At 38.9% G+C, this 26,649-nt stretch overlaps 1 protein-coding gene across 3 annotated transcripts; it reads left to right on the plus strand.

Moving 5' to 3' along the window:
* The first annotated feature begins 4,539 nt into the window (after nt 1-4,539).
* Nucleotides 4,540-18,687, plus strand: pitx1 (paired-like homeodomain 1). Of its 3 annotated transcripts, XM_042499206.1 has the most exons (5): nt 4,566-4,642; nt 5,843-5,897; nt 11,206-11,355; nt 12,542-12,744; nt 17,447-18,687. In XM_042499206.1, the coding sequence occupies exons 2-5, from the start codon at nt 5,852-5,854 to the stop codon at nt 17,993-17,995; spliced, it is 948 nt and encodes a 315-aa protein (XP_042355140.1). In that variant the 5' UTR covers nt 4,566-4,642; nt 5,843-5,851; the 3' UTR covers nt 17,996-18,687. The 3 variants fall into 3 exon arrangements, with proteins under 3 accessions (XP_042355139.1, XP_042355140.1, XP_042355138.1); XM_042499205.1 differs by lacking the exon at nt 11,206-11,355 and having other exon boundaries at nt 4,540-4,642; XM_042499204.1 differs by lacking the exons at nt 4,566-4,642; nt 5,843-5,897 and adding an exon at nt 10,967-11,101.
* The last annotated feature ends 7,962 nt before the right edge of the window (nt 18,688-26,649 follow it).

The following is a 26,649-nucleotide window of genomic DNA, read 5'->3' on the forward strand; positions in this document are numbered from 1 at the left end:
CAGGATGTGCTGCATTTTCACACCAGTAGTCAATAAGTGAATAATGAGTGAGTGGAGTAAGGTTGTTACATTTACACTGTTACATTTAGTGTTGAGACCAGGAGTGTTAAGCCACTAAACGTCTCCTGGATTCATCAAAATCTGACCAGAGGAACAATTTCTTGAAGAGATGATAAAATCTAGAGTGAAAGAAGATGATACTGTATTGATAACTTGCCTGTTTTTACTTATTAAGTCAAAGAAAGTAATGGAAATGAAATATGTTGGCTTGGTCCAAGTATGGTACTCAAGCTGCCCGTTTTGGTGGTCGCCCATTTAAATGTTCCACCAAAAGGAAATATCACTTTAGCCAGCATTAGGTTTATGCTCAGATGAAAATCTGGAAGCTGGACGTCCGCTTCTCATCAGCACTAAGCCAAAGAGGCCCACCGAGTTTGGATTAAGTGGAAAAAAGGGATGATGCCTCCTCTTGAAATGATGATCTATGCACCAGACCTGTTTACGTTGGTAATCTCCGAGCCCTGCGCAATCAAAACATCACTAATTTCACTGCCGATTGGAAACTGTGACATCTGCGTTTTCAACACACTTCAAGGGGGACTGCTTCAAAGAAAAAAAATAGGCAACTGGGAAGCATCCATTCCTCATAATAGCCCCAGTGATGAGAGGGTGACTTCATCCTCGTCCCCTCACATGTTTTGAAGTGGATGGATATCCATAGTGGAAACTTTATGCAGTAAATATCAGGGCTGTCTTTCTAACAGACTGTTGTGTGTCTGTCTGGGCAGGCTGGCTGGTGGAGTGTTTGGCTTGTTGACATGCAGGCGGACTCTCCGGCTCTGCACCCAGTTAGAAACACGGCTTCAACGTTACAAAGAGGCTTTCCATCCTGTCGAGCTGCCCAGCGTCAAGCTCACAAAACCCTCCTGATTGATTCTACAGAGTCTGGACGACATACAGTTCAAAAGCACTTCTTCTGCTCTTCGCTCAGCGGAAGCAGGCCTTACATACTAATGCCACCAGCTCGGCTTTATTACGGTTGTCCAGGATGGGGAGCTCACTGGTTGAAGAGATGAAGAACATTAAATAGAAGTCCTCTTTTCTTTGGGTTGGACCTGATTTAAACAGCTGATTCTTAGATTAACATGATTCAGAAAAACACATGAATCTGCAAGTGTGTGATGCTTGTGTGTGTGTGTCCAATGTAACACACACACACACACACACACACACACACACACACACACACACACACACACACACACACACACACACACACACACACCTCCAAACCCTTATCCTGAAGGGGTGTGAGCTTGTTTTCCAATTTTCTTTGCAGTGTGCATCAGCCCTGCTGTTATTTAGGAATAACTATTTACGCTGTGGGGTGGGTGACCATCAGACAGGTCCTGGCCACAGACACACACCTCCTCCTCCTCCCCCTCCCACACACACACACACACACACACACACACACACACACACACACACACACACACACACACACACACACACACACACACACACACACCAAACGGGCTAAATAATCCCTCCACCTATTTACACAGGAGAGATGAGGCCACGGCCTCACCTGCAGGGCACTACTTAACTCCTCGAGTCACTCGTTGAGTAATCACAGCATTCTCCTACCTGCCTGCCTACTACCTAATTATAGAGAGTGTGCGTACATGTGTGAAAGACTCATTATTTAGCAATGCAGGCCTCACAGGTAGACAATTACACTGATTTTTGCATATTATTGCTATTTTGTGGATACAGTTGCTAAGGTGCTGGGGTCAGTATCGCAGCCTGCAAGAACACACTTGTAATGTGGCCCCAATTAAGCAGGATGACCTGCATGCTTTAGGCTTTAAGTGCAGACTTTTTGCATTTGCAGCAATTGAATACTGTCACATTATTTGGTCGAATGTAACTTTTAATATTTAATTTTAGATGTTACAAGTGTTTGTAGCTCTCTTGTGGTACAATTTAGTTAGATTTTCACTTTATTTGACTCAAAAAATGGTTCCTGACTATGGCTGATAACAATTAATCAACAACTGGTTCATCTATTGTTAAGAAATTAATCGAACATGTGATATTTAATCAAATAATCGATCAGATATGCAATGCTGTATGCAATATGTCACTGTGAGCTTTGATTGTGAAAAAAACGCATTTGGTATTGTTTGAAATCACCAACGTTTTATGGTGTTTGATTAATCGATCGTTCATTTTACCAATAATCAGTTAAGGAAAGTGCTTACATATGCAGCCCTGTTGCTGACTATAAATGTAAACATCTGGTTGTTCCAAAAATCTGGATTTTTCGTGCACAGATTCAAGCCTCAGTCTTGCATCACTGCATCTCACCTGGATGCGCAGTGCGCATATTTACACTTCCATTTTGTTACAGGAGTAACCCGATGTACTCCTTGGAAAGAAAAACAGCTGACGTGAGGATAGGTGAGAGAGCCTCCGAGTGTCTCAGAGAGGCACCATGGGAAGGAGGCCTGTCCGTGTCCTGGAGGGAGGCCCGCAGCTCCCCTTTAATCCCTCCAGGATCCCTCTCTCAGAGCCCGGCTTTGCTTCGTGCGCAGCTCTTGGCCGAGTTAAAAAGGAAAGTGTAAGGGTGGGACAAATTTCACACTTTCTCCCATGTCTCAGGCCAAAAGAAGGAGCTCGTAAACCAAAAATGTGAAGCTGGAAATATTCTTTGCCACACAGACGCTGTGGTGGTTTAGTGGTGGAACTGGCTTGTGCGTGGGCTGCATATTTTGGCCGTGGACGTTTAAAAACCGGCCTGGGAGCGCGTTTTTGTCTCTGTTCAAAGATCAGTTCTGCAGTTGAGATGGTGATAAGGACATGAAAAAAATCAAAAGACCTACAATAAATGAAATTATTCTTTAAATATTCTATTGTGTGATTTTTACATGCATGGATTTATTTATTAAAAGTCTTCATGTCTGATCCTGTCCGCCCACGGCTTACAGTCTAAACCCACTTTAATCTCGGCTACTTGTGGCCTACTTTGTTACTTTGCCTTTTAGGCTGGGTTATCTATTAACAGCCGTGCTGCAACGCTTTAGATTTGACCCAAATCATTGGTTTATTTGCTGTAGCAGAAGGATTTATAAAAGTGTTGTGTCTCCGTCGCTTTCGTTGTGTTTTGTTTCTTTGTGTCTCTCTTTGCCATCGGAATATTTTTTTAATCCAGAAGATATTATTTTCTAAATTGTTTTACTTTTTAACGCAAGAAATTCAATTCAGCCCTGTTTACAGTATTTAAGCCCAGAACAAATGGAATGTTGACGCAATTAAATGTTTTGATACCAAAAGCAGAAAAAAATGTATCTTAAACGTGCTTGTAAATATTCATATATGAACAATTAATTGTTGAAATAATCATCCGTTGACAAGGGCTTTACAATGTAATTAGACAGCCCTCAAACAATCTGCAAAAACAGCTGTTAATAGCTATAACGACACTATTTAAAGAAATGAACTGCTGCCAACCGTAGGATTAAAACATTGTGATTTTTCGTGTGTGAGACGCACATTCAGAAACGACGCTGGATAAATGAGTAAATATATTAGCTAAATCTAACACAGTAAAAATAATAATAATTAAATTAAATTAAATAGGCTATCAGATGTGTGTTTCATTCCTCAACATGTGTGAGACGGCAGATTATACCTGAGAAGAAATTTTCATCATCATTATCACAATCGTATTATTATTATTATTATTATTATTATTATTATTATTATTATTATTATTATTATTATTATTATTATTATGTCGCATTTTTTTCCATGTCCAATGCAATCTGTGTAAATTTAAAGAAAAGCGGCTAAAAGGTAGCTTGCACACAAATGATGAGCTCATAAAAATTCTTAAGCCTTAGCATTTTTTCACAGCCGCTGTCACAGCTCACATACAAATAATAGAGGACAATATGAGAAACGTATATTGTTAAAATCATACATTTAAATAAAGCGGCATTATTATTCTTATTATAATTATAATAATAAATTATTATTATTATTATTATTATTATTATTATTATCAGCAGCAGCGGCACCGTCATCATTGGGCTATATGTTTGAATTTTAGGTATTTTTAGCAATAGTTGTATTTTTTCTGCTCCTTGCTCATATTGGAGATGAGAAATGAGGATAAGAATAAAACTTTGAATTGAATATCAGAAACTGAGATACATTTTGGCATGAAGACAATGAAGGTGAATTTGAGGGTTGAAATTGGGGTGAAAACGTTGTGGAATTCGATGAGGATTTAAAAAGTGATGAATCTCAAATCAAAAGCACTGGGATGGAGAGGAGATTGGAGGTGCAGGAGGATAAAGAGGATGACAACGGGGGAGGTGGGAGGGGGTTGTGGCGGCGGCGAGGGGCAGAGATGGGGGTTGAGGTGTCGTGACGTCACCGCGAGGCGTGCTGCAGAGCGCTGGTGAAAGAAAACCAAAGCATCACCGAAGAGACGCAACCAAAGCGTTGATTATCGCGGACGCAGCGTTTACGCGCAGCCGACGCATAAAGTGGATTTACTGAACACCTGCATGGGGAAACTCTGAGGCTTTATTCCTTTTTTCTGTCGTCTGCCTCTGCTGGGGACCAACTGGTGAGTAAAACACACACCACCGTCTGTCGGGTTGCTGAATTGTAGCTCGGGGGATCGGTCAGAGGGCTGGCTGGCATCTCCCTCTTGGCCGTTTTATGCTTCAGATGTAGCAAATATGAGTCATAACAAAAGCCCTTGTTAAGAATGATAAAGAAATAATTAGCACAGTCCATTAAACCAGTGCATTGTTGTCAGCTTGTCGGGTCAGAGAGGCTGTAGTGGCCGTAGAGAGGCCATGAGACCGAGGATATGCAGCTTTACGCACATTTTTGGAGTTAAACAGCAGCGTCTCTGGAAAATATCAGTTAGCAGCCAAAACACAGTGAGTGCTATTCAGGGTGTTTGAGCATCATTGTCAGCCAGATATAGAAACGAAGACCACTTTATTATTTCCAAGTGCACTCCTGCATTAATCTCTGACTGACTCCTTAAATGAACCAAATGAATATAAAGTGCAGGCTGGTGCGCGCCACTGAAGCGTGTGAACACGGAGGACAGAAGAGAGCTGAGCGAAGATTTACTGAGGACAGAGAAGCAGCAAATGGATTCCTGTAGATAAGAGGGGATCTGTGTGTGTGTGTGTGTGTGTGTGTGTGTGTGTGTGTGTGTGTGTGTGTGTGTGCGCGCGCGCGCGTGTACACACTATCATGGCAAAGGTAAACTTTGTGATGTTGGGTTAGGGTTGTTACTGAGGGTCCAAAACATGGAGCGCTACATGGAAATGTTTCATAATAAAATAGAATGACAATTTTAATCATGATGCATTGGGTGAAATGTTTTGGGTTACTGCTTAATAATATTTTTTTATTGTTGTGCTTTGGCTGCACTGCCTTGGATTCATTGCTTGGTGGTGGTTATATATATATATATATATATATATATATATTATATATATATATATATATAATAAAGTGTTTGAGAAGAAGACAAGGACGCAAAGAGAATTTTACATTAATTTAAAGTTTGCTGTGTAAAAAAAAATGTATGGCAAGATCACTGATTGTTGGTTTTGAACGATTAAAAAAAAATTTTTAACTGTATATTATGTGTATCCGAAAAAAAACAGAGATTATAATTTTCGCACTGTTTGGTTAAAGTGGGTTAAAGAAAGTAAAATAAATGTATACGACTTCTTAATTTAAAAAGTGTGATAAGCAGAAAATGTTTCCTCTAATGTAACTTTCTTCTTCTGATTTTCAGGTAACTGGAATGGAACTGAATCTGTCAAAAAATGTGATTTCTTGTGGGGACCCAGGTATGACTTGTTCTCTTCACAGCTGTTGAATTATTATATTGAGAAAATCACTATAATTTAAAGCAAAAATGATGCTGCAGTCTAAGGTCGGACCTACTCTTGATTTTGGCGCAATGTCAAAACTTGTTTTTGGTAAATCTCGCAGCATAAAAGCTGTGCGTGTTCACAGACATCTGTTTTTAGACGCAATATGTTCGATATGTGATGAATTAATGCGCATGGCATTTACGACATGATGATATGCGGAAATATCAGATAATGAAATGCAAATGCCAGCGTGCGGACAGAAAATGAAAGCAGACTGAAACAACATTTTCAGCAATGCAGCATATAGTTAATGTTTATTTATTTGCACACCGTCTTCTGCTTTATTTGTGTGTGTCTGGTTTCTGATGATTAATTCCTTGTGAGTAGTTTTGCCTTTGAACAACAAAAAAATAGAAAAACAACAAGCTAGATAAACAGCAAGCAATAAAAAAGCTTGGAATGGATATTGTTTCCAAAAGCAGAGGTTGGCATGTAATATTTTTTTTGTAATACTTTTTTTTTTAAAATGAGGTTTTCTGTGAACCCGGATTAAGTCCCAACCCAAAAAGCGTCCAATGTGAAAACTTTGGAAAAAATCCACTGTTTTTATGACATTAAAATGCCAGACATACACGTGAGGCAGAGACTGTCTGTGTACAATCCTTTTAAATGTACTTTAGGAAATACTTATTTATAATAATAATGGTGCAACTTCAACTTAAAGGTTGGAAAAAATAATTATGTTAAAGTAAAACCGACTGAAAGAGGTTTGGACCGTTTGGTTGGAAACTAAATGGAGCTTCATTAAAGTTACAGTGGAATCTATGTTGGTAATAAACATGTGCGTTTTATTGTTTTGTTTTGTTTTTCTTTTCCTCTTTTTTAAATACTCTATGATTCGTGACTAGGGAATTCTTTTTCATGTGTGACTTTTTTTGAGGACTAATTCCATCTGAAGTCACCATTTTTTATTTTTCTATAAAACCACAATAAAGCGCTGCTTTTGGGGAAAAACATACTGTAATGTACAGTATGCATGCCGAACTGGCTTAATCCGAAAAAACGGCATTTTACAGCATTTTATAGCCGTTTCTTCCGAGTCTTCCCTGTGATGGCCATTCGAGGTTATTGTTTTATTTACACCTGCGTCCCTTCTGCCAGGTTGTTTGTTGGCTGTGAGGCTTCAGGTCAAACAGGCCTTGGACTAAGCAGGGAAACCATCACCAAGGAAATAATCAGCTCTGTACTTCTCCAGTTACCCACCGTGTCCTGTTACATCTCCACTGCTGCCCTGCCTTTGAATCTGCTCGCCAGCTTTAATTTTCTATATGCTTTGTTTTTTTCGCCCCCCGCGCTTCCAGCTTTACGTTGTTTGGTTGCTTTACAGTTAGGAGAGTTTTAAAAGAAAATACACCCGGACTGTATTTTTATGTGTGTTTGGTGTGTGATTAACGGCGGTCGCCGAGTTTGTTTTCACTTCTTGGAGGAAAAATATGAGTGTTTGCATTTCCACTGGCCTTTAACCTGTCCTGCCGGATGGAAAGGCTTTTTAAGTCATCCATCACACGCAAGTGCCCTCGAGAGCAGAGGAGAAGCAGGACGCGGGCAGGGACGCAGGCTGAGGAGGCTGGGTATTTAGATTACCCCCATCTATCAGCCTGTAATATCTGCTGGAGGACAGAGGAAGGTAGAATCACAGGAGCCCCTCCATGGAAAATCTCCATGTGCTGTAAATCCTTTAATATTCCTGTGGGGAATTCAAGGGTCAGTGGGTTTATTGTGAATTTTATTCTACGGGTGTTGCTGTAATATTGATGTAATATTAGGAAAAAGTATTTTTAAACAACAGTGTCCAAGTTGTAACTTACATTAAACTGACCTGTATAGGATTCCCCGTTTTAATTGATTTTTGTTACCCTAAAGTTCTTTAAGAAAGACTTAAATTCTTTTTTAAGGACACAGTTACACTACTGCTTTTAAAATCATCTTGCATTGACCCGAGCAGAGCCATACATTTCACGCAGTGTCCCTATACCCCCAACTAACGCGCACCATTTTCACTTCATTCAGTTTTCCCAGTCTGCATAGTAAATACCACCTGCTGGCACAATGGGATCACCAGGTCCTCGAGGTCACTTTTTACAAAATGCATCATTTATCATTCACAGCGCATCCCACTTCCACTTACTACCCGCTTGGGCCAAACGCCGCAGTTCAGTTTGTCTTTTTTTGCGCCAAATATCTGTTCAAAACCATTTTACGCACCTGCCCACAGCTAAAACAATGAGAAAACAGGTAGGCAACAGTGGTTCTCTGGAAGAGAGATACAAGCCTGTACTGCGCACAACAGGCCACCATGACGCATGCTGGAGCTGGATAGTCTAACAATGACATCATTATGATATAAAAAAAAAAAAAAAAAAACCACTTAAACTACTTAATTCAATTTGTAGTTAGTCTGATTTTTTAATACGGTACGCCTTTTATTAATGTTCAGGAATATAATACAGGCCCTTAAATGAGCCTCATTATCTTCGGAACACGCACTGTGTAGAAAGAGGTTGAACAAATATAAAATGGAAAAAGCCAAGTGATTGTTGAGAGCTTGCACAATTGTCTTTTGAAAGGGCCTTCGGGGGAGTTTTCCAGTCTTACAGGGATCTCATGTCAGAAGTCACTGTCATACAAAGGCCAAAAATGCTCGAGACTGGCGCCGGTGACAGTCCGAGCCTCAGACTGACGGTGAGGCCTGAGCCGGTGCGCATTTACCCGACACATGTAGTCTGCAGGCCGAGACAGCGAGTCAGCAGGTCAGCCGCTCTCATGTTGCAGGAGAAACTTAAAGGTAACAGTGTGTAAGCAACAAAAATGGTTAAATTGACATAATTTGTTTTGCACTTGGTTTTCTGTTTTGGCGTATATTTGCGCAAAGACACCGTAAAATATGTCTTGTGCGTCACTCAGAGCTGTTTTCCCTCAAAAGGTTAATTTTCCAGTTGTGCTTGGACTCATTGGTTGTTTCATTATTTGGCAAAAACAGTGCACTTAATTCAAGAGAAACATATAGGTTTAATGGAGACAAGTTTATGTCTCCATTGGCAAAGTTTGCCTCATTTTTAGGGGAGAATATATTATTTTAAGACTTTATAGAACTACAGAAAACTATTCAAGCCTGAAATTTGGCTGTTGGTCAACAGAGCGCAATCACACTAAAAGAGAGCTTAGCACACACAAGGGTCAATTATACTATAAGCAGAACACGTAGTGTGTCCGGGAAAATGTTGCGTGAAAACACACACAACATAAGTTCTTATAGGTTTTAAATAAAAAAATAAAAATAAAAAAACCCATTCCTGCCCTCCCAGGGTGCAAAGATGCACCAGATCTGCTCATATGTGATTAAGGTCTCACCTGGCGCCAACCTGACTACAAACTAATTAAAAATAAGACGTTTGGCCCACGTGCTCCAGCAGGCTGCTGCGTTTTCTAACAAAGAAATTAGTTTGTAAAAGAAAAAAAATGAACTCATTTCTCCTGCAGCTATTGTAGTCTATTACTGCAAGTTTTTTACTGCATGTTTTACTCCAGTGCAGCACACACTGAGATCAGAAAGTCTACATCTGGACGAAGCTCTGCACTTCTCCACACAGGCCTATGAATGTTCATAGGGGTTACAGTGCGCTGGGAGTGAGCGCACGCGCTGAGCATGCGTGCGAGGGATGACAGATTCTAATCAGACCAGAAAACACTCTGATAAGATAACATCTGATTGGAATTTTCATTTTCAGATTTTAGTTATAGCTCTTCCACAACTCGAAATGATACCACAGGGCTTGATTGGGTTCCAAATTGACTCTGCTAGCTCACATTCAGTCTCCACAGCCGTCAACTACATAATAAACGCAATCTCGCCTATTCTGTGATGACGGCGCGCCTGCAACTGGTCACCACTGCCATTTGTGCGTCAACAAAACGGGCTGAAGGCAAAAGTGTCACCGTCAGATAGCACAGTTTTTTGTAAACAGATTATTATTTCGGACCATCAATCATAATGTGTAATGTTTTGTGTAATGTATTTTGTGATGAGAGATTAAGATCTACCACTGTAGTAGTCAGACCATTGAGTTTAGAAGTTGTTAATCATGTTTATATCACGCTGTTTGTGGGGAGGTGCAGCGCAGAGGGATGCGCTGCTGTCAACAGATTATTATTCCCTAATTTATTTGCTAGAAAAAAGCCTGGTGTTTGTGTGTGAAGTAATGAGCGCGCTGTTGTGCCTGGCTTTTACTAGTGCTGACTGTTTGTCAAAGTGAATCAATGAGCTGATAGAGCGACACTTGTCAGTTTACAGTGCGTGTCCTTATTCATAAACACAATAATCTTCATATCGCCGTGCACTATTCATACTGAGAAAAAAACAGTAACTGGGCAGGCCCGTGTTAGATGGCAAATGTTTATTCAGCTCAGTACATATCCGAGGCATACATTGTGTGGGTGCGTGTGTGTATAAGCGCACCCAGCTGCGCTGCGCTGGACACATTTCAAACATGCCTGCACGAATAAAAGGTCCATTTTACTCCTAAAGAGCAAAACGCTGCACTGCGCGCTCCCGACAACCGAAAAAAATCAAATGAACGCTGCAAAAAATGTCTGATGAAATGAACCACACATCCAGCCAAATACAGAGCCTTGTATGCATATTAACAATGGCCAGTAAATCCAGTTGCTAAAAAATAGCCTAATTGGGTCAGAAAGGACGCTTTTTACGTTTTTACTTCACTTAAATTGGATAGGAGATAATTAATTTGCGTATGTACACCAAACGTCTGATAAAATCATAGCCTTTTTAAAAAAAAAAAAATGCTTTAGCTCGACGTCAGACTTGTTTGGGTGGATGTTTTCTTGCAGCGGGCAGGCTTAGTGGGTGGGACTCTCATTTTGGGGAGGTTAAACGCAGCAGATGGGTGGATCTCATGTGTGGGTTGGCGAGCCGGAGCTTCCTCGCGGTCACAGCGGGCAGAAGCTTTCCCCAGCAGCGGAGAGAAGGAGAGCGCACTGGCCGTCACTGCTGTAGAGGAGGGAGAGTGGGCTGTGTGATTTTTTTCCCTTTAACACTTCGTGGAGGAACCTAACTCTCGTGGAAATCCTCCCTGCACGATTCATCCTCTCATGTCGTGGTGTGTGTCAGGCATCGGGTGGATTTTTTAGCAGTTGAGGTGAAGCTTTGTGCACTCCCGGGATTCACCCTCGTTTCCTCTTTGTACGCATCCTTCTCTTCAAGGTGGGATGAATTTGGACAGAATCGCAGAGGCAGTGAGAGCACCGCCGCCCCGCGACGTGGCCCCCGCGTTTCATTTACCGAGAACTCCAAACAGCAGTCGAGAAACTTTAGAGAACTCAAGCAGCGAGTCTTCAGACACAGAGTTGGCAGGTACACAGTCAGAGTGCTTTCAGCAACTCGATTCTTTCTTCAGAGTGCAATAACAGTTTATTTTACGCACGTTTACGACGGGCTTCCACAGAGGGGCTCAGCTGTTTAACACTACGAGAAAAGGAGACTAAATTTACTTGTGCCCCAGTGTTTGCTTATTCTCACTGCAATGACGATTTATTTCCGTGTGTTACGATGCAACGTGCACATAGATAAAATGCATGAAAACACATTTGCAGTAAATCTTAGTTTGGTCCATTTCTGCTGTAGTTTTATGCGCATAAATGCAACAGAAGAGAGGAAATTATCCAGTTTTGGTGCAGTTACACCCCATTTTGTTTATTACGCTGGCTGAACCAAACATTTGGCAGGATACCGAGGGCTGTCAGGGAAAAATGTGCAGAGCAGCCTGGCCTGCTGTCAGTAAATGCATTAAAACAAACTATAAATATTCAGCCCATCCACCAATCTAAACTGAAAGCCAGAAGGTCTCTATTAACAATTCTTGGAGAAGCTTTTTGTTCTTCAACTTGGCCACATTTTTAGAAAAATTCTTCTCTGTTTCTCTCCATATGAGGAAGAAATAAGAAACACGGGTGGATGTCATTTTTTAAAATTATTTATGGGGCTTAGAATAAAAAATAATGTGTCTTTAAGTTGCTTTTTATTTTTGGCAAACATTCAAGAGGCTATTCCCTTTTTTTGTGATTAACCTTTGCACGTGTTGACCCGTCAGTTTAATGAGGCACTCTTGTTAGGACACGAATACGAGATAGCAGTTGTGAGATAAGAGTGGGCAGTCGTAAAGAAAGTAATATTGATCTGTCAGCCTAAAGCGAGGCACATCCAAATGTGTTTGACAGAATCGATGCAAAACTCCCAGACATGTTTGTAAATATTTGGCTGTAATCCGTCACTTCTCTTCTGAAGCTTATTTTTCATGAACAGCTTTGTAAATACTTCATTTATAGCTTTGGTGTTGCTTATTTCATACTGACAGGCCTTTGCTGTTAAAGTTGATACAAAGTTTTAGTTTTGGGGGCTTTTTTTTGCACGTTGGAGCACCGAATTCCAGTCTAAAACGAATAACTTTTAGGGTGAAAACCTCTTTAGCAGTGTTTCTCATGTTATTCAAAGTAACATATCTGTAGCATACAATGACTTCGCCCCGATTTATGATCTACAGAAAAGGAGAGGAGCGCCGAACACAGGAGCGATGACGGGAACGCGGACGATCCCAAGAAGAAGAAGCAGCGGCGGCAGCGGACTCACTTCACCAGCCAGCAGCTGCAGGAGCTGGAGGCCACTTTCCAGAGGAACCGCTACCCGGACATGAGCACCAGAGAGGAGATCGCCGTGTGGACCAACCTGACCGAAGCCAGAGTCCGGGTAAGAGGCCAAAAGGCAGGCAGCCGGCCGCGCGTAACGCATGCCTAAAGACGATTTGGCAAATAAATTAGAGCACTCTGGGTTAGCGAAAACTTTAGCAATTGCCTAAATGAATGAAACAACTCCAATACACATGAACTAAATAAATATTTAAATGTTTGGCAAAATACCCGAAATTAAAAACGCTAAGAAAATTAACAAAGAGTCATTCTAACATTAAAAAAATACAAAACTCACAGAATAAACGGCTTAATAAAAGAGTAACACGGTGTATAGGTGTGCTGAATTTTACTATTTATTACTTGCTACAAATACAATTTTAGGTGCAAAACTACTACTACTTATTTGCCTTATTTGAGCTACTTTTAAAAAGACACTGCGGACAAATAGCCACTGACAACAACAAACACAACAAAACGCTCTTCTAACTTCTCCATTTAATTTCAGGACAAGCCGGCAACAACATCCTTATCATAAATCATACTATACGTGGTACTGAAGTGTCGCCTTTCCCCCACCGATTTTTTTTGTACTGCTAACTGAATGAAAGAGTGAAAATCCAGCATTTTCATAACGGAGTAAATTACTGCAATAACTTTAAATAACGCGGTTTAGAAATAACGTGTGATAGAATTCAAAGACACGCTGCAGAAAATCCTTTGACAAAAACCTCGGAGATTTTCTAGTGTTAACACATATTAAGTTGCAGTCATCCCTGACTGCTGCGGTGCATCCAAAAAAGCAAGTCTTCCATTATTAAAACAAGTGCGTAATTCTCAACACCGCGCGCACTTCTCACACAAGTATAGCCTATAGGACCAAAAACGTTCGCGTCGACACATTTCATGTTAAATATTTAGCAGAAATACAAGCTGTCGTTAACTATCTTGGATCTGTTGGAAATGACATCTCTGATTGAGGGTGTATCCGCGCTGCTAATGGAGCCAATGGAGGATTTGTCTTATGATGACATCATCACCACGCTGGACCCTTATTTGTCCCCGTGGAGGAGACGGTTCATGCAGCTAAATCTACCTGGAGCTTTGCAGTGAATAGGAACAGCATGTGATTATAATTATTTGGGGAGGATGTTTCAGCGTCAGGACGATATATTTTATTAACTGGGGAAATATTTGATCAATATCTGTCTCCTATGAACAGCTTTCGTCTTTAGTAATTCATGTATTTGAATTCTTGTTATAATAGCGCCCATTTACAGTGGAAAATAGCTGACCCACTAAGTTGCTTTTTTTTGTCCGGGTGACTAAGCATTTTGGAATCATCTCAATACGCGGTTTTTACACACAGGTATTTATGCTGGCTGGCATTTTCTCTGAGCAAAAAAAAGTGGATGCAAGAAGCGTGTGTTAAACACAATACAATTGCAGTTGGTTTCATTTACAGCAATTGGCGCCTGGCGGGCCGTCCTTGCAAAATCCACCGTCTCAAATTGCATAAAAAAATGCATACAGCTATTTAAAGTGCAGAGGGAAACGGGTTTTCTTCTTTCAAAAAAGTCTCTAAACAAGTTTAGAGTGCTGGATTTTTATTTCTGGGGCCAAAGAGGGTGAATTTAAAACAGAAGAGTCTTTTATTTGGGGGGAATAAAAAGAAAACATTGTAAAACGCGAGGCGTCACACAGCACTGCCAGAATGTTTCTGAATCACATCTGAGCATTTATTAAAATGTTTTGACATTTTAAAGTGTTTGGACTTGACCTTTTAAGGTCATCAGTGTTCAGTAAAGATTGACAGATAATATATTGAGACTGAATGTGGGCTTAGCTATTTTAAATGTTGTTTAATTAGTTCTCGTGATGTTTTTTTGTTTTGTTTGGGGTTTTTTTTCTTTTTAATGTTATCATAATTTTGTTCCTCGGTAGAGGAAACTGCAGCCCCACACTGCGTGTTTCCTCGGCAGCTCTCTGTCACATCGCTCTTGTCTTTGTGGACAATTTGTCCGCAGCACCCTGTTCCCTGCACGGCTATAAATAGGCTCCACGGGCCCGTCTGATGATTCTACTTGTAAACTGTTTCTACTGTGAATTAAAAATGACTCGCAGAGTGCCGACTAACGGATATTTTGTCAGGTTTCGATAAGGCGTGAGGATATCCAGAAGTACGTGTCTGATTCATTTACAGTCATGCCCTGCGCCACTTTGATTCATGTTGTAAACTTGTTGGTTTTATTTCGGGATGTCTGACCTACATACTGATTTAATTCCACTGCTAGAAAAGAAGCAATACAAAATAAAATAAATACTCTGAATTATTACCGTTTAAACACTCGCACCCTTGTCTTGAGAGTCAAAACGCATTTATGTTGTTACTGTTGTTTTGTTTGAATTGGACTGATGTTATTTACAACAATGTTTTCGAAAAAACTTAATCAGATTCATTCGCATGAACTCGTGCGCAATTTTTTTTTTATCTGTCGTGATATGAAATCACATATTTCAAGAAATTTTTTTTAATTTAAAAAACACACATGGGAATATCATGGACAAAAATAGGCTAATTATCCCTTCGCATTTAGCAGAGTAGCTAAACAACTCAAAACATCTGTGGCTTTAAAAATAAGGCTTTTATAAATACCATATTCTAAATAAGTGCAAAAAAAGTTTTTAACTACGAGACTCCGAGTTAGCAAGTCACCTTCCACAAATATTAGTTACAGTTATATTCACTTCTTATTTATAAGTTATTTGGAGTTATTAAAATGAGGAGTTTACTGGATGAATTTAAAGTGTAAGTCTGTACTGGACTCTATAGTGCAGCAGCTGCTCTTCTAATTTAAATGTAGGCTCCCGATGCAGAAAAAACGGACTGACTGTGAGGATTTTAGTGGTAAAGGATAATTAGGACCAAGTCCAGTTTGATATGTTCACTATGGAAAAAAAGAGAAGAACTCTGTAATCTCCACTGAAAACTGATTATAAATTTGACTGGCAAAAAGTGTAATATTCTACATTTTAAAAAGCACAAACTTTTTTTGGTCACCATTAATCTGACCATGAGGCAAGTAAACCTGTGTGTGTGTGCTTGACTTTATTTTATTGCCGTTTACAAATTGCTGTAAACATATTCTTTGGGGGCACTAAACCATGGCAGAAATATTATTCTTACACTACACAATTTATTACATTTAGGGGAAAAAAATACACTGTAAAATATGACAAGTTCCTTTTACTTGAACAAAAGAAACCAGTTTCCGTCGTTATATTTACTTAATTGTGTGAAGAACTGTGTGCATCTTAAAAATGAGAAGTTTAATTAAATCAATTGAAGTTTTAGCAACACCAGTAAACCAAGTTCATTGTACTAAATATCTGTATTGCATTACAGTCAGTCATATTGTATTTTCTTAAATGTGTTAACGAAACAGAATTTGCACATCTCCTAATTTTATCATTGCCATAATCCTCTTTGTGATTACCAGGTAAAATCTTGGTTACTGAAGTTAACACTTAGAAATATAAAAAGGTAATTCCACTTTGAACTTGCACAACTTCACATAATTAATTAAATAAAGCTATTTTTTAAGTAAACTTAATGGGATAGAAAGTAAACATACATTAAGATTAATATTTACTTTTTCAAGGCAGTCGGTGTCTAACATTATTTTAAGTATAAGATCAATTTATCAGATCTCAGTGTACAAATGGAAACTTGGATTTGTTTAACATAAGATGCTGCCACTACTTGTGACATTTGGAGATTTGGGGCAATAAGACAATAAGTTAATTAAGTGTTCTTAATCTAATGGCAAAAACAAAATCAGGACGTATTTGGCAATTTTGCATGGCCTGTATTCCCTCACTCATTCTTCAAGTGACTCACACTGTAAAATCTTACAGGTTAATATTATGTAAAATAATATTGGAAACCAATTGCCTTTAAAAAAAAAAAAAAAAAAGTAAATAGAACTTTTAATCTTCATTTGTGTTTAAAATGTAATTGTTTACATTGCTATTGTAAAAGAGGATTATGGCAATGATGAAGGTAAATGTGTAAATTCTGTTTTGTTAACATGTTTAAGAAAATACAAATATGATTGACTAGCATGCAAACACTGATATTTAGCACAGGAAACTTGGTTTATAAATGTTGCTAAAACTTAAAAGGATTGTTTTAATTAAACTTGTCATTTTTCAGTTGCAACAAGTTTTTTATATTTAATAAATAATTGGTTTCCTAGATTTTGTTCAAGTAAAACCAACTCGTCAGATTTTACAGTGTATTCTCCCCCTAAATGTCGTAAACTGTGTAAATCGTGATAGAACAATATTTCTTTGATTGTTAAGCTTGCTTATACCGGCATATTACAGATATTTAGCACAGAAAACATGGTTAACAAATATTGCTAAAACTCATTTTAAAGCTGTAACAACTTCACGAAATTAAGTAGCCTAAATATATTAACTTTATTTTAAGTAAAGAATAGATATAAAGCAAACATAAATTAAGACTAATAGTCATGTTAACTTGAATTTTAACTTTTTTCAAGGTAATTGGTTTCTTTTTTTCTTGTCTGTCCTTTTTTTTTTTTTTTTTTTTTTAGGTAAAATCAATTTGTCAAATTTTACAGTGCAGGTGCTTCTGAGTCTCCACAGTACTGACTGTGTGTGTGTGTGTGTGTGTGTGTGTGTGTGTGTGTGTGTGTGTGTGTGTGTGTGTGTGTGTGTGTGTGTTTGTCCGCCAGGTGTGGTTCAAAAACCGCCGGGCCAAGTGGAGGAAGCGCGAGCGGAACCAGCAGATGGACCTGTGTAAGAACAGTTACCTGCCGCAGTTCAGCGGCCTCATGCAGCCTTACGACGACATGTACCCGGCGTACACCTACAACAACTGGACCAACAAGGGCCTCACCCCGGCGCCTCTGTCCACCAAAAACTTCACCTTCTTCAACTCCATGAGCCCCCTCACCTCGCAGTCCATGTTCTCTGCGCCCAACTCTATCTCCTCTATGACCATGGCCTCCGGGATGGGCCACTCCGCCGTGCCGGGGATGCCCACCCCGGGCCTCAACAACATCAGCAACCTGAACGGGATCGGCACGTCCGGCATCAACTCAGCAATGTCGTCGTCCGCGTGTCCGTACGGGCCCCCCGGCTCTCCGTACAGCGTTTACCGGGACACTTGCAACTCCAGCTTGGCCACCCTCAGACTCAAATCCAAACAGCATCCAACTTTTGGATACAGCGGCCTGCAGAGCCCCGGCTCGAGCCTGAACGCGTGTCAATACAACAGCTGACGGGCCAAAATATGTTACAAATATAAATAAATATATATGTGATAAACGGACACGGTGTCAGAGCTTAGCTGCGGATGGGGGAAAAAATCAAAGACAACTAAACTGGATTAGTTGCAATCATTTTTCAAAAAAAAAAGAAAAAAGAAAAGAAAAATGGATTATGCGGGTTATATGTGTTTACCAATGAACTTGCACAGCAATTGAAATGTCCAGGTTTTTTTGGATTTTTTAAATGATGAAGACGTGTTACATTGCTGCATTGTACATATATAAATGTAAATATATACAGGCCTAACATATGGAAAAGACAATGGGATTTTTTTCTTCTTTTTTTTGTGCTTGCTTGCTTTTGAAGACTGTCTGGGGGGATTCTTGACCTCAAAAAGGATTTGCAAGAAGAAAAAAATAAAGTGTCGAACTTATCATCAACTCAATTCGAAAAAAGAAATCCTATATTGTAGATATTTTATACTGCTTCTGTGTGCTTTCTATTTACCGTCTATGCAGGGTGCCACCGGCCCGTTTGACGCCTCCCGTTCAGTGACTTTACTTTGAAATGTTTTTTTGTTTCCATTTTGTTTGCTGAAATAGAAAACCCCGCATGTTTAAACTTGAGTGAAACGTGTTTTGTACGATAATGTAAGACTTTGCAGAAGTAAGTTCATTAGCCTAAACTGTATACAAAAGGTGATTCAAAGTCCTCGTGTGTTTATGGTAACATGTTTGTTTGAATAAACTCCAGGAAAAGAGAGGTTTATTTCAAGTATGTTTTAGAGGAGTCTTTGTTTAACGAGAGAAACCGCAGTTTTTCCCCCCAAAGAGGAGCAAAATGAAGAACATGGCTAAAGTTCTGTAGCCTATTGATCTACTCACTTTAAAAGGATTATCTCAGAATATTAAGATTTTTAGGGATTAATGGGACTAGCCTGTAGTTATCTGGGCTTTAACTACAAGATTTTATTTTTTTTTATTTTGATTATCTTGAAGCGTATTCCTGCATTATTGCTTTTTTCCCCTCACTGCATTGCACACAAAATTGCACTTTCTCTGCGGAGGGAAGTAAATCCACCGGAGTTTATATGCATCTTGAAAACTTCCAGACTTTTATATCCTTATATAGTTCCTAGGAATAAATTGGATCATTGTTTAAAGCCGTTTTTTAATATCATGGGTCATTGTAATTAGATGAATATATCCAATACAGTAAAGAGCCTTACACCCGTTTTATTTTATGATATGTGCAAATATATTTATTATTACTTGATTTTTGCTCTCATTTTATCATTTTAGCACCACGAGATTTAATTTGGAGTCGCTGGCTGAGGTTTGGCAGGAGCCTTCACCTTTCTAAATGGGCCTATAACCGACTCCCATTTTATGGCTCTTGGTGTGTCTCTGCCTCAAATAATTATATCCAACCTGAACATTTTAAACTAATTACAGGATTTAAGAAAAGTGTACTATATGTGAGTTGAAACCACTTTTTTCTCGTTTTTTTAGCTGCAAAAAATGCGAAGCTGAGTGTCTCAATATGCGTAAAACCCCTGAAAAAAACTGCATCTTTCTTCTTCAGCGACCACTCCACGCCGTGTTTGCCCAAGCGCAAACAAAATGAATTTAATCAATACCATATCTTGTTTTCTGACACCTGCAGAAATCCCCATATCTATATTACTCACCGTTAGGACTGATATTAGCGCGCGGCACAAATGCAGCAGTAATGACTGTGTGCTTTAACTGATAGTGCTCTGTGAGGGGAGGATGTTAGGATTAGAGGCAGCACTTGAATAAACCATTAAATGAAAAACAGGCTTCTAATGACTAATAAAAACAGTTTATGACAACTCAGGAAATATATGACACAAAATTAATCACCTCTCTGTAATTATCTTAACTATCAAAGGTTGACTTATATTAACTTTGGTGTCTTAATGTAGTCCTCTAATATTTTATCATAGGCTTCAGTGTCATCTGACACTCAAAAGTGAGTTTATGGTGAATTCATGGTGGATTTTTGGTCACTATTTTTATCTCCACTTATGTGTCTGCAATACTCTGAAGTGAGTTCAAATAAGGTGCCTTTTTGGAGTATGTCAATGACTATAATATTCCACATAGTGTGACTGACAATCAACAGTTTACTTGACCACAAAATGGATTTTTAGTAATTGTTATAGTTCCTATATAATCAAATGATATATTAATTTGTAGCAACTTAAGTTCCTGTTGAGCTTACAGTACCCTTTATAGTAAAAAAAAGAAGTCTCCTATAGGGACTATGATTTAATATTTTACTATAACATTTAACATTATTTCTCTTTATTATTCTCTTTTAATGGATTTTTAATATTCCTATCATATTTTGCCAGCATGTGCTGGTCTAGCACTCAAAAGTCAGTTTCCTAACCTTGATGGTGGTTTTTTCATATTTATCCTCCTGCCTTAACAATATTTCTATATTAATTTATCTTTACTTGTATTGTGTCTGTGATACTGACAAGCGAGTTTAGGTTAATATTAAGTGCCTTTTTGGAAAATGAGCTGAATAATATCTCTTTAATATTTTTCCATAGTCTATCTGACACTCAAAAGAGTAATTCAGGTGTTTTGTTTGTAAATGTATCTCCTTCATTGTCTCCATTCCTATAATCATTTTTCCTGTAATATTTTACCCTAACTTGTTTGTGAGTTTACCTATAGGTGCGTTTTGGGGATTTTATCTCCTAGACGGTTTATATCATAATGTTATTACATTTCATAAAAATTATATTAGCCACACAGCTGTTACTATTTCTGTAACTGTAACTCTGTGACAAGTTTAGCCTACTGAAGCTCTTTTGTCATTGAGGTTCACCATTCATAACAAGTCACAACAGTAACATCAGCAGCGCGCGCGGCTTCAAATTCTTTCCTTGGGCGCGCCCACGCGCACGGAGGGGCAGAGCGTTTACTCAGGGTGTGCATGCGCACCGGCTGTAATTGCAACTGTCCGCTTTGATTTGGAAATGTTTGACGAGAAGACAAAGCGCACAAGAGGCTCACGGTAATTCGTAACGAAAACAAAGCGCGCACCTTGTCGTAAATGTCACGTCACCCATAATACTTGTTTCTGGTTATAAATAACAGCGCGCGGCACCGTGAACGCGCCTGAACCCGGAGGGCAAAGTTCAACATGCCGCTTTATAACCGGTAAATATTTGAACTAGTGTTTCTCTGGTGAGGATGGAAGTCCCCACTTCTCCTGCATTACTATAAATACTGCAAGGATATAGAATAGAATAGAATAGAATAGAATAGAATAGAATAGAATAGAATAGACTTACAGTATGTAACCACGTGTGTTGTGTGGGCGAGCCTGTCCATGTTTATGTGTTTAACAGTGGAAATCAGGATTACTGAATTATTTCTCTCTCACACACTCACTCACTCACCCACTCACTCAATCTCTCTCTCTCACACACACACACACACACACACACCACAAAAAAAAAGTGTTGGAAAAAAATATACCAAGTTATGACATTACTAGGCCTAATTGGATTATTTTGATTGTCATTATTATTCTATTAATATATTATATTATTTATATTCATATTTATTTATTTATTTTTAAAGGGAAAACATTCAAATGATAAGATAATTGTTAGCTGCAGCACCACAATAGGGTCACAGCAGGGATCTGCAGTCAAACTGGACGCACAATCAATGCAAATTAACTTAAATCAAGACATCGTGAAACAGAGATAATGCAGGACTTTAAAATGTTGTCACAGACATTTACTGATTAGTCATGTAGCTCAAAGAGAATTCAACCAGCAAGCTTTGGTTTTTACGACATTTTTATGTGTCCTTTTGTATTTTTATTTTGTAAATAACCACACTGGCTTTACATGAGCCCCTTTAGAATTCATCGGTGCTCCTCCTGACAACATGAGCATACTGAGGGGCCCGAAAGTCCCAAAGTCCAAAACTGATTTTACTACTACTTACTTGTAGCTTGTTATTGAAATCTCAAGACTTTTTTTTAATTATAATTTTTACAGTGCTCACATGATGCTCAATTCTAAATAAAACTGTTTTTTTTATTAATCAAATTACAGCAAACTGAAGCTGAGCGCAATAGGGCCCTGACACACCAAGTTGAACGTTGGCAATTGTGGACAATGTCATGAGGTTAAGAGAATCTGTCACCTTAATTTTTGTGATGTCTCCCACATAGTTGGCCCTCATGTGGCCTTTTCTGATATCTTTATTTGACCAGTCAGCATGTTGAATCTGATGTAGTGACATCGGGGCCCGTTAGTGTATTAAATCATTTTGATTGGCAGTTCAGTAAGGAAAGCAAACAAAGGTTTGGGTCAAGAGATAGATAGATAGATAGATAGATAGATAGATAGATAGATAGATAGATAGATGGATAGATATACTTTATTGATCTCAAAACTGAGAAATTGGGATGTAGCAGCACCATGCAGTAAAAACAGAGAATAAAGAGCACACATTATTAATAGAATAAAGAGGGCCTGAGATCAAAACAAAATATAGGATCCTATTTGAAGCCACTGAGAGTTATTGCTCGCTGACGCACGGTAAATGTCCTTTGTTTTTTAACATCAGGTTGTGTTTTTAATTTACTAACTGGGGATCTAATGTCTTGAATTCTTCCTGCGAGTCTTCCTGTTTCCTTTTTGAATGACAGACTATCATCACTTGCTGCTATGGAGAGTTATTTCCTTTCATGCAGGAGCAGAACGAGCGTGCTCGGCTGTTAACTGTAGCCTTTGCAGTGTGCTCAAGTGCAACTTTTTGTCTGAGTCACAGGCAACATGAGGTGACACAACAGTCATCCTCCTTGGCCACAAGGTCTTTGATTTAAACAAAGTGTGTCTGGGCCTTTAGGAACTGGGTTGGACAGGGGGGCCCAGCAGCATATCTTTTGCCATGGGGCCCCCTGAGAGATTAATACGGCCATGGCTGAGGAAGTGGGCTATGGTGAAAATCTAGTAAAGAAACCAAGAGTCAAGCAGTATTTGCACTACACTTAAAAGTTGCAACAAAGAGACAACACCACCCACCCTTATTAAAGCGACAGAAACACAAGTATATATTTCATCAAAGTGTCCGACACGCACAATTTAACAAAATACCACCCTGACATAATTAAAAGGCAAAAACTTGTATTTGAAGCCATTATTTGAATGTCACTATGCTTCAGTGGCCGACAACTGAATAGTCTATATAACCCCGCCCATCTGGTGTACCCTAATTAACAAAACAAGCACTGCTAAACCAAGGCCTTCCCTCAGCTATGACTACAATGCTGCTCAGCTTCTGATAGTTTTCTGCTGCTGCCTGCTCCCTGCTGCAGCCAATCCGATCCTGAAATCTGCACTACAGCTGCTGCATCCCATAAACATATAAAGTCCCAGTTTAGATCCAAACCTGTAGTTTATTCAGAGGCATCACCTAGACTCTATAATATCATAATACTGGCCCTGGGATCAAACAATAGCAGCAGTGGTCTATTAGGACAGCACCAGACTCAAGAGTGACAGTTATCTCTGGGTGTAAACAAAGCTGCTGCCCCCCAAAAGCAAGACAGCAGCCCAAACAAATCAGTTCTATGTGCTTTACATTACTGCTGACCATTTTCTAAAGCATACCAGTTGTTTTTGAGCCTTATTAATGCGTTTCCAGTGGAGAAAAAATGCATTTAATCCAAATGCTGTGCACAAAAAAAAACTCACAGTGATGTAAAATATGTTGTTGAACTTGCTGCATGGTCCTTTACAGCCTCACAATGTCATCCTGGACGACAACACCATCGCTTTTACACTCACATGGATGTTTTTTCACATCTCAGACTTGCAGAGAACTAAAAACACCATTACAAGAAGGTGAATCAACAGGCTGAATCCTGAACTTCTGCTCACGTTTGATTGCTTTTGGATTAATGTTGCCATGAAACTTGCATCACAAACAGTAACTCAAGATGTTGCATGTTTTTGCTTTTCCTTGTTTCAAATGCAATACGGGTTATCGTATGTCCCTTTAAAGTTCTCACTGAACAGAGAGCACACACCATGAAGTCACTGTTTGTCTCTCTGTCTCCTGATGTGTGTGTCATTGCGGTGAAAGCTAACCGCGGCTCAGGGGTTTTAAGTTTATGGCAACTGCAAAAGGTGAGTGACACAAGACTGACCAGTTCTAACTGAAATGTTCAAATACAATCACCATGCACCACAAGTCACATGACTCTGGATTACTTGCCAAATATAAACGCCAATATATAAAGCTGTGTTGGGTACAATGTGCATAAGCTTAAGACATCATTTTGCATTATCAATATAGCAGTAAGGAAGTCTATAGTAAGACCAGTGCAGCTGAATATGTACATCCTCCAAGAAAGTGACTTGATCATGAAATGGCCAAAAGTATGTGGACACTCCATACATTATGTTTTTCTGGGGCTGTTTTCCATATTTTGGGCTATCATTCAGTTCATTCTAATGGTGGAAATCTTAATGATGAAGCACACAACAACAGTTTGGGAAAGAGCTTTTCCTGTTTCAACATGACCTGCAAAAAGCCAGGTGCATAAGGGATATTTTCCCAGTTTGGCATGGAAGAACTGTCAGCCTGGCTCCAAAATCTTGTGGAAAGTTTTCCTAAAGAAGAAGAGCCCAATCTAGCAGTATGAAAATGACTGTGGTTTTGGAATGAGATGTTCAACAATCTCATATTTGCTGTAATGTTTCAGTGTCCGCATATTTTGTTCAGTTTTGGCTATTCGGTATTGATACATGTATCATACCATAAATCAAAACAATTCAAATGAAACGCATATTTCTTAGAATCCTGCATGCACGTAGAGGATGCACTATATTTTAGAGATACATTTCTCCTCACCAGAGTATTCTGAGCAAAATAAACAATACAAATCAGCTTTTCAATCAGCATAAACAGGTATTTTCTTGAGGATAAAACATTCAGTTAACAGTGTATGAGGTACACCAAACTAATGCTAGCAGAGTCTTGTCATATATCAATTTATCAATAAATTCTACTTTCATGAAGATTTTAATGTCCAGTTTTTGTTTGTGCTGTGTAGTAAGAGACTATTAAGCCGAGTGCTCGGATAAAACAAGCTTTCAGTACAAATTATGTACTTTTTGCAGGTAAACAGTGTCAATACCCATACTCATGTTGAAAGAAAATTCTCATTTGGGTAGATATGCTCAGTCTCTAACTCTCGTGATCAAAAAATGACAAGAAGCTCAATCCTGAGATTCCTCTGTAAACAGCTATCAAATACATTTTCAGTTTAAGACCAACCCACAAAAATCCTACAAAAATGATAAATCATTTTACCTGTTCAGCTGCAGCAAGAGAACCTCCCACATTCCCAGATTTCATGGGGCTGGGCCTCATATTTCCCATCAGTCTGAGTGGTATCCGCTTTAATCCCGGTCTGCTTGACATTCTCAAGTCTTATATTCCATCCTGTGAAAACAGATTAATTAATTTTACTTTAAGAACTGAAGTCTTTGATTTCTGTATTTGTAACTGCAAGTCAAAACTAGGTGAATGTGACCGTACACTAAACTGCATTTAGCCTTAAGCAGCAGTGTAATGAAACCAAGTAAAATGCTTTGTAAAAAAGAAAAAATACTTTGTTTCAGTAGTTCAGTATTTTTGGAAGTATCATGAACTTACCTTGAGTTGGGTTTTATTTCTGTATTTCAACTTTTACTTTTACCCCACTGCATTCCCTAAATAAAAATATCTACTTTGACTCCACTACATTTCCTCGAATCATCTTACTACCAAATAGGGAAGAAGGGGAGGAAAAGAAGAGGGGATGGATGAATGAAGGAGTGGAAGAGAAGAAAAAATGGATTTAGTTCTTTAAAACCTGAGACTTAGTTTTTCTTCATGTGTGATGACTGCTCCATTTTTAAGGCAGTGTTTGTTACAAAGAAATAAACTTCATATTTCTAAAAATTCTGACAGCTTGTTTTTTTAATTAACAGTATTTACTTGTACTTTTACTTTCAATATGGCATGGCAATATAGTAAATTTATTGACATAAAATTACTTTTGATACTTACAGTAGACACCAGACACACTCAGTCATCTGCACTTCCACTAAAATATGACTCCGATACTTCATCCCCATCTGGCCCAGGAGTGTCATCCTGTATGCAAAACATATCACACCAAATTCAATTTAAAAGTCTTATTGGCAGACATTTGTCACTCATAGCACAAGATTTTAAGCTTTCATCATTAAAGGAGACTTTTTTTAAAAAAATGTCATTAATAAAATACACACAGCAGTTCTTATTCCTTCAGAATCTCTTTTTGATTTTGATGAAGACAATAAAGAGCAGAGCATGCAAGGTGAGCTGAGTGTAGCCTCATATGTCTGTTGTGAGGGCAAAACAGTCTCACCCTCATATTTCCCACAGCCTTCTCATTTACAGAATATATCAATGTCATTTAAATCACATAGTAAGCACACACTGTGCAGGTATCAACACTGCTGAGGTGAGCATTTTGATGCAGCAGCATGCCTGACAAAAACACACACACACACATTTAAAAAATGAACTGGCCTGTGCTATACTTAATAAGCCAAGTCAGTGCCTAT

This window comes from Plectropomus leopardus, chromosome 13 (genome assembly GCF_008729295.1).
Source record: "Plectropomus leopardus isolate mb chromosome 13, YSFRI_Pleo_2.0, whole genome shotgun sequence".
NCBI lineage: Eukaryota > Metazoa > Chordata > Actinopteri > Perciformes > Serranidae > Plectropomus > Plectropomus leopardus.